This window comes from Plectrocnemia conspersa, unplaced genomic scaffold (assembly GCF_051122295.1).
Source record: "Plectrocnemia conspersa isolate PC_06_02 unplaced genomic scaffold, ASM5112229v1 ptg000003l, whole genome shotgun sequence".
Classification (NCBI taxonomy): Eukaryota; Metazoa; Arthropoda; class Insecta; order Trichoptera; family Polycentropodidae; genus Plectrocnemia; species Plectrocnemia conspersa.
In genome coordinates, this window is record NW_028277167.1 from 26,916,131 (window position 1) to 26,928,846 (window position 12,716).

Here is a 12,716-nt window from a genome sequence, read left to right on the forward strand (position 1 = left end):
AATAAAAAAATTAATCTTACTCAGAGAAACGATATAATAAATAAATAAATTGATGGTAATATATATAAATATAGTTCATCATAAGACAGCAGAAAAAATGAATACATACTACATAAGGAGTATAGAAGAGATTAAAAATACAATACAATATAATAATAAAACATTCAATCTAAAATTTGGAGAACTTACATCAGTATCATTAATAGAAATTCACAACAAAATTTGTAAATTAAAAAATGAATTCAATGCAAATATAATTAAAGAAACATGAGATATACTAAGATATTTAAGAAATATGGAAGAATAATGTTTTTGTACTTATATATCATATAAGTTAGAAAATAAAATGTTACAAGAGTATTTTAATAAGTATTTAATAAATTATAAAGATGTAGGTATATAGATTTAATACTATTGTAGCGTATGTAGTTTTTGAGGGCTACTTAAATAAACGACCTTTTTTAGAGAGCTGGCGAGGACCTGGGGTGTTAGACCGTTGTCATGGTGAGTCAAAAGAAAAGAATGTATATTTAGCCAATTGTTTAAAAACCACAAGTTGAGTGGTGGTGTGGCAACACTGAGAACTGTCAGAACGCCTCCACACTATAAATAGAGATAATTCAAGGAGAGTTAGATATAAGAAAACGAGTACGGCCAGGGGAATATTGTATGGAGACGTGAATTTGTATAATAATATTTCTAAGACAACCCGCAAAAATAAAAATGTAGCGGATTTCCTCAATGGAATAAAAAATACCTTCGTCCATTAAGAAATAATTATAATATTTAAGTATTTTTTTATATTTATATTGTGTATTGATTATATTTGTTTAGTGTATAAATAATTTGCTATATTAGCTAAATAAATTAATAAAAATAAAAAAGGACCTAAGCAAAGATCAGTCAGTGTCCATACAAAGTCGGACACAAACCCATATTAAGTACACCGTTCACAACATTGCCAAATCGACGGCTTTTAGAATGTAGCCGTTGTCTATTTAATATCAATGCACAATAATATTGTTCAACGCATGATTTTCACATGCTCTTAAGTTTTGCCCTGTGATTGGTCGTTCGCTGTAGAGGATGTGCCAGTATGTGCAAAGTATATATGTACATATAATAAGTTTTGACCCAGATTCGCTGTAAGTTTCAGAATCCAAAAATGCTGACGATTGTCACCAAGAAATAGATGTAAAATCATATAAAAACTGGTTTTGCTGCGTTTTACTGAAGTTAATTCATAACGCATTTTTACTATGCTCTACAAGTTTTCTTTTATTTTATTTATTATTATTAGTGTTTTATTTTGTGGCGGTTCTCAGTGTTGACACACCACCGCTCAACTTGTGAAGCGGGTGTTTTTTAAATTAATTTTTATTAGTTTAAATATACATTCTTTTCTTTTTTTCAATCAATATATAACAACGGTCTAACACCCCAGGTCCTCGCCAGCTCTATAAAAAAGGTCGTTTAATTACGTAGCCCCAAGAATTACATTCGCTACAAATTGGTGACCCCGACGTGATCGATCATACGCAACAACGACCCGCAAGAGACGATCAGCTAAGATGACCGAAGAAAACGGCGTTTCAAGAACGCCGGAATCAGCAACGACGAAACCCGGTTCAACTGAGCACTTGACACAAGAGCGCAGGAAGAAGTTAGGGATATAATCCTTAACCCACCAGCCGACAGCGCCTACGCAAAGGTCAAGGCCGCACTTCTCGACCGCCTCAGCATCTCGCGAGAAGTAAAAACTAAACAACTCCTCGAACGCGAGGAAATCGGAGACCGGAAACCCAGCAACACGACCTCGTCCTCTTCGTCGGCCACCGGCTCGCAGTCCGGCACGTTGAGCACCTCGATCAGCAACAACCCGAACGCGCCGTCGGAACAGCTGTCGCGCACCAACCTCTACATCCGCGGCCTGCCGCACACCACCACCGACAAGGACCTCGTCACCATGTGCATCCAATACGGCAACGACTTTTCAAACGACGACATGCAGCACCAACTGTTCGTTCCAGTTTGGACATCAAACTCAACGACGACTCGCTGCATCGCAACTTAGCTGCGCAGAGCCTTCTGTAGACGCGGCCCTGAACTAGTTTCTCGGCCGACCGAACATCGGGTGCTACAGAGCCCCGCAGCCACATGGAGTCAAAATCACATGGAGTCAAAATCAAATGGAGTCAAAATCAAAATCAAAACAACCGCCCACAAATAATTATTCTTATCCTTATCACACTTTCTTATCCTTGTTAGATTATTATGCATATTTTTGTTAGTTTTAATTAAGTATGTGTAGATAATAAGTTTGTAACTGTGTATAGGATAATTAAGTACTAAATAACATATATATCGAATTATAAATAAAATTCTGGCAAGGGGGTCTGTGGCGGTTCTCAGTGTTGACACACCACCGCTCAACTTGTGAAGCGGGTGTTTTTTAAATTAATTTTTATTAGTTTAAATATACATTCTTTTCTTTTTTTCAATCAATATATAACAACGGTCTAACACCCCAGGTCCTCGCCAGCTCTATAAAAAAGGTCGTTTAATTACGTAGCCCCAAGAATTACATTCGCTACAATTTATTTTATTTGTACTAAAATTATTGGTGTTCTATTTGTGTTCAGTCCTGTTCTTGGTGATCACGTTAACTCGTGTATTTTTTGTCCACTAACTCTTAGGAAAAAATAGTGTAGACATTTAGTAGATAACAACAAATAACAAACATAAATTAAGATAACAATTTCTGCCCTGAATCATCTCATTGATTAGACGATCGAAAACAGAAAGAACAAACGACTTCTCTTAACCCTGAGAGGTATATAAGCTTGAACAAAGCTCACTTCTGAATAGAAACTTCAATCTGGAACTTTCACTAGCCAAAAATTGACTCGTCTACTACTTCACTTTTGACTTGGAAGTAACGAACATTCAGACGAATTCACACTATGCCAAACAATGACAGATACAATAAAGAAAAATCTGATCAAACTACAAGGTACAAAATCCAAGAATTTAATCCGACCTTCGATTACTTGAAGAATACAAAGGCAGAGAACGAAATGTATCTGTACTATTGCACAGAAAATACATAATTTAAAAAATTTCAGAAATAATCATAGTTTAATATATCTTTTTCACAAGTACATATATAGATAAATGCATTTTAATTATTTACTGAAATCCCCAACAAAAAATAAGAAGACTTGAGAAAAAAAATATTTTATTTGATTATTTTAATTAAATGCACAAAACTTGAAAACAATAACATTATATACATAATAAACATTTCAATATGTTTTTACATAAATTGTCTCTCAACTCTTTAAATACTAAGTATACATAACTCATTGTATTATATTTTATTAACTATTAAAGTATGCATTATTTCCACTGGAATGACTCACAATCTAATATGGTATAACATTAATTAAAATTTATTATATTTACACATGTAAAATAATAAATTAATACAATAACCTTTATTTTGGTTGAATGTGTGTAAAAAAAAATCTTCTACATATAATACAATAATTATTTCACAATAATAAATCAGTCTAAAATACTGAAAACCATACTTTTTAGTCTTCTTTACTGTGAATATCATAATTCCTCTGATCAATTTCATTGCCGTGCTCATCGAATTCTTTCTCACAATATCCCTGATATGCGTAAGATACAATAATTGCATAAATGGTCACAACGGAAACGATTACAGACCACACAATAATGTTAAATTCATCAGAGCTTAAATACCGTCTAATTAAGTACCTGGTGCCGAAGAATGCGGCAAATGGCAAGGTAAACATGGCCAAACTATAAATGAATAATAGTAAAAGAACTGAAGATTGTGATCTTTCTTTGCATCCGTTAGAAGACATTGCACGTCGTTGAACGTCCATCGTTAATTACTATGAAATTCTGAAAAATAAATGTAATAGTCAATAAAGTACATAATGAGTAATTAATATTTCAATACAAATCAATAAAAATACAGTCGCTTTTTGAGACTTTTTACTGATAGAAAATGATTTAACAATCGCTGTCAGCCTTTACATTGTTGAGCATACGCGTGACACTTTTGGCCATAACAACTTGCTCGACTATTTTAATATATTTGTAGATGGTCAGTATACAATGAACTTTATAGTCAGTATTTTAAGCATATGGTCAGTTTCATTATAACAGATGAGCATTATAAAATTCCTGCATGATGATTTTTGACTAATTTAATTAACTGGTAACATTGTTAACCAAAATAGCGCTACATACTAGGTTTAAAGATAAACTAACACAAAACTATACAATTATTTGTCCAGTAAAAAAGACATATAAACACATTATCAAAATAGCTCAAAACAAATACTTGTAACCAATTATCATTTATGTTTTTTTCTTCACTAAAATTAAACTGATCATTTTTTTATTAAAATACTCCAAAAAAATATATTAATACTAAACAATTATTATTATTGACACTGGTAGTTTCATTAAAATAATACTGACCATTTAACTAAAATTATAAAATACATTATATAAACGATAAATAAAATGTTACCATTAGGTAGTAATATTTTTTATGTACTTCAGGTTTTAGGGACGGTTGATGGTGATGGGTGGCAATTAGACACAGATTGGGCCGCTGCAGTAGTATTTTTATTGAAGATATGAGCTGTTTACATTGTAAAAGGGCGGACGCGAAACGATGGGTCCGAACGTCTGGAAGATTGGCCGTGTAGGGAGAAAATTGTCACGCCAGTGCTACTCAAATGCCGACCAGTTTTGGCCATAACAAATTTAAATCGGTCCCCATAGCATCTTATATATAATTGTTCTAATCCGCTTCCGCCGTCGCTTCCGGACGCGCATAACTTTAAACGAAACATTCTCCGTTCAATTATCTACTCTGTAAATCGTATCGCTTTGTATTAACGGTGTGTAACAATACACGTAAACAAAGGAAATATATTTAATTATAATAATAAATAATAATAAAAATTAAAATTGAATTTGTTCCGATTGATTTTCGAGCCGCCGGTAATGCGTTCTGTTGTTTCGACCAATCAAAAATAAGCATTCAAATATTCAAATAGCGTCGACCAATGAAAAATAAGCATTCAAATTCAAATAGATAGTACCGTGACAACACTTTTAAATAATTATTATTTAATAATAAAATTTTGCTACGCGACAATAATTTTCATTAATTCGTCATTTGACTGAATAAAAATTAAATATATACATAATGTGTTGAGGATTAGAAGAATACATTGATTAAACTAGATAAACAATCATAAAATAATCTTCGTAATGAAATTTTCAAATTTTGAATTCCCGGCGACGGGCTCCGAGGCCTAAAAGTGAGTTTTTGCTTTTATAAATAATCGGATTGCAAATTAACTAGGTGTGTTATATAACTATGAAAATTAAATATATACATAATGTGTTTAGGATAAGAAGAATACATTGATTAAATTAGATAAACAATCATAAAACAATCTTTGTAATGAAATCTTCAAATTTTGAAATCCCGTCGCCGGGCTCCGAGGCCGAAAAGTGAGTTTTTATAATAATATCACATAAACATTATCATTGCTTTCCGATTTTATACACATATACGTTAGATTTTAAGAATTTTAAATTAACCAGTTATGTTTTAAACATGAACGTGTAATATATCCTTAGTATGTGAGGATTGAAAGTTAATGTCGATCAAATCGGCGCTGTCGGACAGCTTATAAATGTGTAGTTTCTTGGATGTTATCTAATAAACGACATTTTACAATGATTATAAATATGTGATTGCATACCTGGAATAATCGATAGCCAAAATATCTAAGAGTGGGTTATTTTTAATTCCGATGTGGCAAAATATGTACAATTTTTGTTCTGTGCCATCATTCCTCTTTCTGAATAGCCAAATTTAAGATATTCAGTTACATCAAACTTATGTAGTATGTTCTTTATAAAAAGATAATACTTGCTGACAGTGACTTCAACACGAGAAGATTAACTCTTTGTTTATATATACCAATTCTACGTTGTAGCCATATAGGTCATCAAATTGTTCCATCATTGCTTCTGAAAAATAATTAAAAAACAATAAGACTCCTATCAAGAGTAAACATTGAACACATTATTACTACTAATATAATCCATAAATTAAATTTAAACGACAACCAAAGAACACAATTGATGGATGTACTGTAGAGGATTAAACACGTAGATTGGCATCTTTTCATCTTCTACAAAATTGTCACAATATGTCATATATTTTTTATTATTACTAGCATTGTAATATGTTTAATTAACTTCGGTATGTATACCTTTAATTGCCAAATCACCGCTGTTTGTCTTTTAATATTAGATCCTGGAAAGTCAATAGTAATTTTGTTAGAATAACCGTGTTATATTATTCATTTATAACTAAACACTTACTGGCACACCCGCAATTTATAGTTTTGTCTATAATTTCAAATGCTGCATCACTTGAATCATCTTCAATTGTCACTTTGTAACAAAAATCCCGCGATTATAACATATTTCTTGCCAGATCTGACAGAAGAACTGTCAAAGCAAATTTGGGAAGTCCCGCGCTTGAGAACGAACTAAATTGATTTTAACGAGCGAAATTGATTTTAACGAGCGAAATTTATTTTAACGATTTAAATTGTATAAAATTTATTAAAATATGTATAAAAATCATCAAATACAAAAAAAAATGTTTTTTAAAATATTTTTTTAGTTTATAGATTTAAAATATAATATAAATAATGTGGATATGTATTAGCTTCTCTATACAGAAAAAATATGTACCTAAATTTTGGCGAACGTTGGCAATTTAAAGTTTTAGTTTTTAGAGAATTTTTAAAACTTTGCTTTAAAAAGTATTTTAAACAAAAAGGGGCAAAGTTTCAAAATAAGTACTATTCATTACCAACCAACTACTAAGCGCACAGTATTGCAAAAATCCATCTTACTGACGCCTTTGAAACTAAACTACACAAAAATGTATAACACTAATTTAAATATTTTTTAAATTAAAAGTTTCAGAATAAAATTTCAACATTAATTTTTTTCAACATTAAAAATATTTTTTATTTTATTATGGATTTTAAATATTAATCATTTATTATAGATTTTAAATATCATTAGTTCATTATTAATTTTAAATATAGTGAAAACTTTTTACACTCATTAATTATTAAAATATATAATGCTGCGCAGAAAAACATTTACTTTAAAAAATATGTAAATCAAAATATTTTTTAATCAAAAAAGACAAAGGTTTCAAAATTATTAATATTTTTAAAACGCACAAATGTAATTAAAAACTGACTTTTATATTTACACATAAAACATAGAAATATTTTTTTTAAATTATAAAGTAACTTATGATGTCACCAAAAAACTTTTTTATTACGAAAATTTAAATTTATGATATAATTGTGTTATGCAGCGTTAAAACTGGCACTCAAACACATAAAATACCCTAAAACACAATCAATGACTTATAATCACTCACATTGCACTAACTATATATGATCGATTGTGTTGTAGCGTTAGTAAGGTGTAACAAAATATTTTTTCATATCAGTAATATTTTTGAGCGGATGTGTAACTGATGCTATTTATTATTATTATTATTTATTAAACTGTAAACCTACTTTTAAATGATACAAAATGTTACGTTTTAATATTATTTTTTATGTTGAAAACATTTTGATATTTTTTGTTTCAATAATATTTAGTAAAGTTACAAACCTATTTTAAAAAATATTACAACGAAATCTCTTTGTAACGAATACCGAAATAACAAAATTCCCAGTATAACGAATCTTTAATTTGTCCCCGAAAAACTTGCATACAAAATGTTTTCATTATAACGAAGACTGATCTCAGTATAACGAAATATTTTGATCCGAATTTAAGAATGACGTTGCAACTTTACACAATATTTCTCCAAATTCAGTTCATTCTTGACGTGGTGTGTGACAGATGTGTTCAAAAGCGACATTACAGGTGTTTCGCTGACCCTCAAACTTTTTTTATAAAACATTTTTTTCACAAATTTTATTGTTTCATACGGTATCCTTAAAAATGGGCAAAAAACTATCTGTCAACCTTATAAGAGGTTATTTCGATGTTGTAGTAATGTGATAATTAAAAATAAAATATATCATCTTCCTTACGTTCAATATAACGAATTTTCAGTATACCAAAATTTATTCATTGGTTCCGTGAGCTTCGCTGTATTGAAATTTAATAGTACAATTTTTAATTTATTATTATCTAGCCAAGTTTTAAACCTATTCATAAATGATATACAATATTTAGATTTATCATTAAATATCTAAGTTTCAATATAACGATAAAATCTAACGTTGTAAATCTAATAAATAATATAAAATGTTTTCTTCTGGAAATACTTAGTCAAGTTGTAAACCTATTTTCAAATGAATTGAAAATGTTAAGTACTTTTTTATAGATTGAACTATTTTGTCTATCATTGAAAATCCTAAATAGTAATGTCCAATTTGAACCATTAAATTTTAAAAAATGTTTAAAAAAATCAGAACGAAGCAAAAATTATATTTAAAACCCAAAAAGTTGAGGGTCCGGTATTCGCACACTCGCTAGCTATCGGTACCTCACGATAGTGAGGTACCGACAGCTAGTCCTTACTAAATGCTCTAGTCTAGATCATTTTTTTTAAACAAGACCTCCTCCCCCCGTCAATGGTGTCCCGCTTATCAATGTTAAAATCTGGTCACCTTACCGTAACGCAATAAAGAAATATTTTTTTCCCGCATCGGAGGGTACTTACATGTTTACTTGTTCCCTTGCCCCCTCCCCTTGGACATAACTAAAGCTATCGTGGTGGTCCATCTTTCGTCACGTTCGTCCATATAATTACAAATTAAAGTTAAGGTTGCGTAAAATGACCAGATTTTAAAAATTTCAAGACACTAAAATAGCCATTTGATTTTTTTTGTTCGAGAATATACATTTCTACACCAACTAGAAAAGTCATCACGGAAATTTACGTCCCGAGGATAAAAGACAAATTGTTATGAAAGCTAAAAAAATGTCATTTCGAAAATTTTTGTTCAGAGGACGAAGGCAAAATTTTTGAAGACAATCTTATTCAATGGAGTACGCTGGTCACCTTAATGTACTGAGTGCAAAATACCAAGATTATAGCGAAAACCATTTAAACCAAAATAAGATTATATATTCCCCAATAAAAATACAAGAAGCATATTTTTGCAATCATTCTTTTATTTACACTTCATTACAAGTATTTGTTTTCGTTTTGTACATGTTTACTTTTCTGAAACCGGCTCCACCAACATTTTATTTTCCGTTGTCAACTTTAATTTCCGATTTTTTTCTTTTTCTTCGCTATAACGACCTCGGCGTTCAAACTTTTACTTTCCATTTCAATAACATTTTCTCCATCAGTATTTTTTTTCTTTTTAAGTTTCTTCACATTCGAAGTATCCAAATCCTCTTCTATGACACAGTCTTTATGTTTTCGTTTTTTTATCTTCTCGCCTTTAGCAACATCTTCAGTATTTTCAAAAGTTAGATCAGTAGCATTCTTACTTTTTTTCTTATCTTTTTTAGCAACCTCAGATACTTCATTGTTTAAAACTGTTTCCAATTCCTCAGATTTATTTTTCTTGGGTTTCTTATTTTTTTTAACCTTCACTTCTTTATTATCGTCCAAATTTTCAATTTGAACTTCTTCGTCCAATTTTACATGTTTTTTCTTTTTCTTCTTAATTTTCAATTCTTCCACTTGATTACTACCATCTATATTTTCTTTTATTTGAAGTTCTTCATCATGATTTTTCTTTTTCTTCTTCTTAATTTTTATTTCTTCCACTTGATTACTACCATCAATAATTTCTACTGTTTCAAGTTCTTCATCATGATTTATATTTATCTTCTTCTTAATTTTTATTTCTTCCACTTGATTACTACCATCAATAATTTCTACTGTTTCAAGTTCTTCATCATGATTTATATTTATCTTCTTCTTAATTTTTATTTCTTCCACTTGATTACTACCATCAATAATTTCTACTATTTCAAGTTCTTCATCAAGAATTATAATTCTCTTCTTCTTAATTTCTATATCTTCCACTTGATTACCATCATCAATAATTTCTACTATTTCAAGTTCTTCATCATGAATTATATTTCTCTTCTTATTTTTTACATCATCTCTAACAAAATATTCATAATCTATACTTTCTAAATCAATGCCATTTTTAGAAACAGTTTCTTCAATATCCACCGATAAAGGTTCATCATCAGGTCTTTCAAAAATAGCGATAAAAAATCCACATGTGTAATCGCTATCCGGACGAGCGTACAAACACTTTTCTCCAATCTCATAATATTTCAAATCGCCAGTATTATTCCACTGATTGTTCAATTTGTCTACAGCAGAAACCAATTTATATTTTCCTTTATGATTTTTCAGCACGTCGGCTACAACTTCCTCGTTTTCTTGAGGATACAAAGAGCAAGTGCTATACACGATTCTCTTAGCCGTTCTAAACTCATTCAAGACATGTCTCAACAACTTTGCTTGGAAAGCGGATAATTTTTGAAGTCGTCCAGATTGTACATCGTATTCGGCGTCGTTATTAGCAACTCGATCCATACCTAAAATACATAAATAAATGTAATAAGGTAATAAGTAAGTTTACGAATGCAAAAATAAATACCTGATCCGCTGCAACTCGGATCTACTAGGACAAAATCAACATCCGGGCAATCCGTTTTGGTGACACTGAGAGCATCTTTATTTAATACTTTTACGCAAGTGGCTTTGGAGGTTTCTAAGAATGTAAGCAAAGTGTTGCATCGGTTCTCGTCCTGTTCCACTGAATATATTGTACCCTAATAAAGATGGTTTTAAATGAACAAGTGAATATGATATTAATTATAAATAAACAATAATTACCTCATTTTTAATTATGGATGCTAAATGAGTCGTTTTCATGCCTGGTGCTGCACATAAATCCAAAATTGTACTACCGGGAGTCGGAGCCAATAGATGTCCAGCTAAACAAGTAGCCTATAATGAAAATAATAAAAAATAAATAAAAAAGAATAAATATTATATCATATTGTAAATATCGTACTTTATCTTGTAAAAATATTTCTCCGGAATTATACATCAAGTAATCGGAAAACGCAGCTTTAGGGGGAAAGGCGAATACGACTTTGACATGATAATCTGGAATGAAGTCATACTCTCCGAGATTTTCCAACTGTTTCAAGTAATCGTCGTACGATCCAGAAGTACATCTGACCAAGTTCCATTTACGCGCACGAAAGTTTCTCACGGCATCGGCGATACTCAAGAGTAAAGTGTTAACTCTCACATATCTCGGTTTTTGACCTGAAAAGTAAGACACAAATAAACAATCATCATATAAAAATACTTAGTTCTTAGATAGTTCTTTCTATAATAGTTGGGTAAAGGTGACGATTAGCGTTCGATATTATTAAGTTGGCAGCACTACATTGCACGCACACGCACACATGCTCATTTGTTTATGTCAGCTTCTGCATACCTAATAGATAAATGATGAACATGAATACAAAATAAAGTTTTGTTAGTTATTTTATCGATAATTAGTAATTTAAAAAAATGTGCATCTCTGAGTAAATTCGTGTAGATATGACTCGGAACAGATAAATAGTAAATAAGGATATATTATGAATATTGTCGTTGAGTTCTGTCGTCTTCCTGCCATCGTGGGATCAAGAAACAGTAATGCAAAGTAAGTGTGTGTGCATGTACGTGTAAGCTGTGCTCTGCAGTGCTGCCAACTTGACAATATCGAACGCTAATCGTCACCTTTACCCATAATTGTACCTTTTTTAATAATAACATCTTCTTCTAATTTCAGCTTGAGACCGTCCAAATGAACTTTGTGTTGATCATAATACTGTTTGACCGTCAGCACAGGTTTGCTGGTGCCCGGCAGCTCTTTTTGTCCAAGTATCAACTCGGCAAACAACACTTTGGCGAGCCACGGATCTAGACGCTCCTCGGTCTTCCGCAGCCGTACATTGTCGATGAAGTCATCGAGAGACTTCTCCAGTTTAAGGGTTCCGACCAATAGACTGTAGATGGATTTGACATCCTACAAACAACGCGACAGATATGTCAAAATAATAGCGCATGGCGGCAAAGTTGGCAGAAAAAGACATACGTATCGCCTGTGATGCAGCTCAGCGACGATCCTGTTTAGAGATCCTCCTTCGGTCCTAAGGCGACGCAGGATATTTGCGGCAGCCTTGTACTTTCGCGGAGGTTTCTCGCTATGCTCGAACATTGCGCGTCCGAGGTCTTAACGAGAATGACAACGTCCATATTTCCTTAACGCAGGGTGACCACATTTAAAAAATATCAATAATAAAAATATTTGTTAGAGAGTATAAATTAATGCGGGAGCTAAAATACCTTTTGGGGGCCTATTTATCAGGGCTGTGACGTCGGAGTCCGACTCCTTTTTAACACCTTCCACCCTGATCAATAATTTTTTAATTGTTCGTCGTGTGGCATTGCTAGGATATGTGCTGCCCGGGGCGATCCTTAAAATTGCCACCCCTCCCCCATTCATATTTTTAAAAGAAAATCTGACTTTCCTTAAAACCTTTCCAAATTATCA

General features: G+C 31.6%; 1 protein-coding gene and 2 long non-coding RNA genes across 8 annotated transcripts; all 3 read right to left on the bottom strand.

Moving 5' to 3' along the window:
• Positions 1-3,221: 3,221 nt before the first annotated feature.
• Positions 3,222-4,125, bottom strand: LOC148237148 (uncharacterized). The gene is made up of 2 exons (XR_015808980.1): positions 4,011-4,125; positions 3,222-3,936 (listed from the first exon to the last, which is right to left on the bottom strand). It is a non-coding gene; the product is annotated as an uncharacterized LOC148237148 (long non-coding RNA).
• Positions 4,126-5,707: 1,582 nt separating this feature from the next.
• LOC148237149 (uncharacterized) lies at positions 5,708-8,698 on the bottom strand. 4 transcript variants are annotated; one of them, XR_015809174.1, is made up of 3 exons: positions 6,454-8,698; positions 6,342-6,385; positions 5,708-6,260 (listed from the first exon to the last, which is right to left on the bottom strand). It is a non-coding gene; the product is annotated as an uncharacterized LOC148237149 (long non-coding RNA). The 4 variants fall into 4 exon arrangements; XR_015809175.1 differs by having other exon boundaries at positions 5,708-6,096; positions 6,196-6,260; positions 6,342-8,698; XR_015809176.1 differs by having other exon boundaries at positions 5,708-6,096; positions 6,342-8,698.
• Positions 8,699-9,279: 581 nt separating this feature from the next.
• LOC148237150 (28S rRNA (cytosine-C(5))-methyltransferase-like) lies at positions 9,280-12,406 on the bottom strand. Of its 3 annotated transcripts, none has more exons than XM_088183510.1 (7): positions 12,258-12,406; positions 11,918-12,188; positions 11,178-11,437; positions 10,997-11,110; positions 10,758-10,932; positions 10,003-10,695; positions 9,280-9,914 (listed from the first exon to the last, which is right to left on the bottom strand). In XM_088183510.1, exons 1-7 carry the CDS (start codon positions 12,378-12,380, stop codon positions 9,895-9,897), a joined length of 1,656 nt encoding a protein of 551 aa, XP_088039636.1. In that variant the 5' UTR covers positions 12,381-12,406; the 3' UTR covers positions 9,280-9,894. The 3 variants fall into 3 exon arrangements, with proteins under 3 accessions (XP_088039636.1, XP_088039637.1, XP_088039635.1); XM_088183511.1 differs by having other exon boundaries at positions 9,280-9,906; positions 9,995-10,695; XM_088183509.1 differs by having other exon boundaries at positions 9,280-10,695.
• Between the last annotated feature and the right edge of the window lie 310 nt (positions 12,407-12,716).

Excerpts from the sequence above, each read along its gene's own strand:
- LOC148237150 (XM_088183509.1), bottom strand. The coding sequence starts at position 12,380 with ATGTTCGAGCATAGCGAGAAACCTCCGCGAAAGTACAAGGCTGCCGCA. Across the intron at positions 12,189-12,257 it reads AGCTGCATCACAGGCGATAC|GATGTCAAATCCATCTACAG; the intron begins GTATGTCTTTTT and ends CGTTGTTTGTAG. Across the intron at positions 10,933-10,996 it reads CATCCATAATTAAAAATGAG|GGTACAATATATTCAGTGGA; the intron begins GTAATTATTGTT and ends CATCTTTATTAG.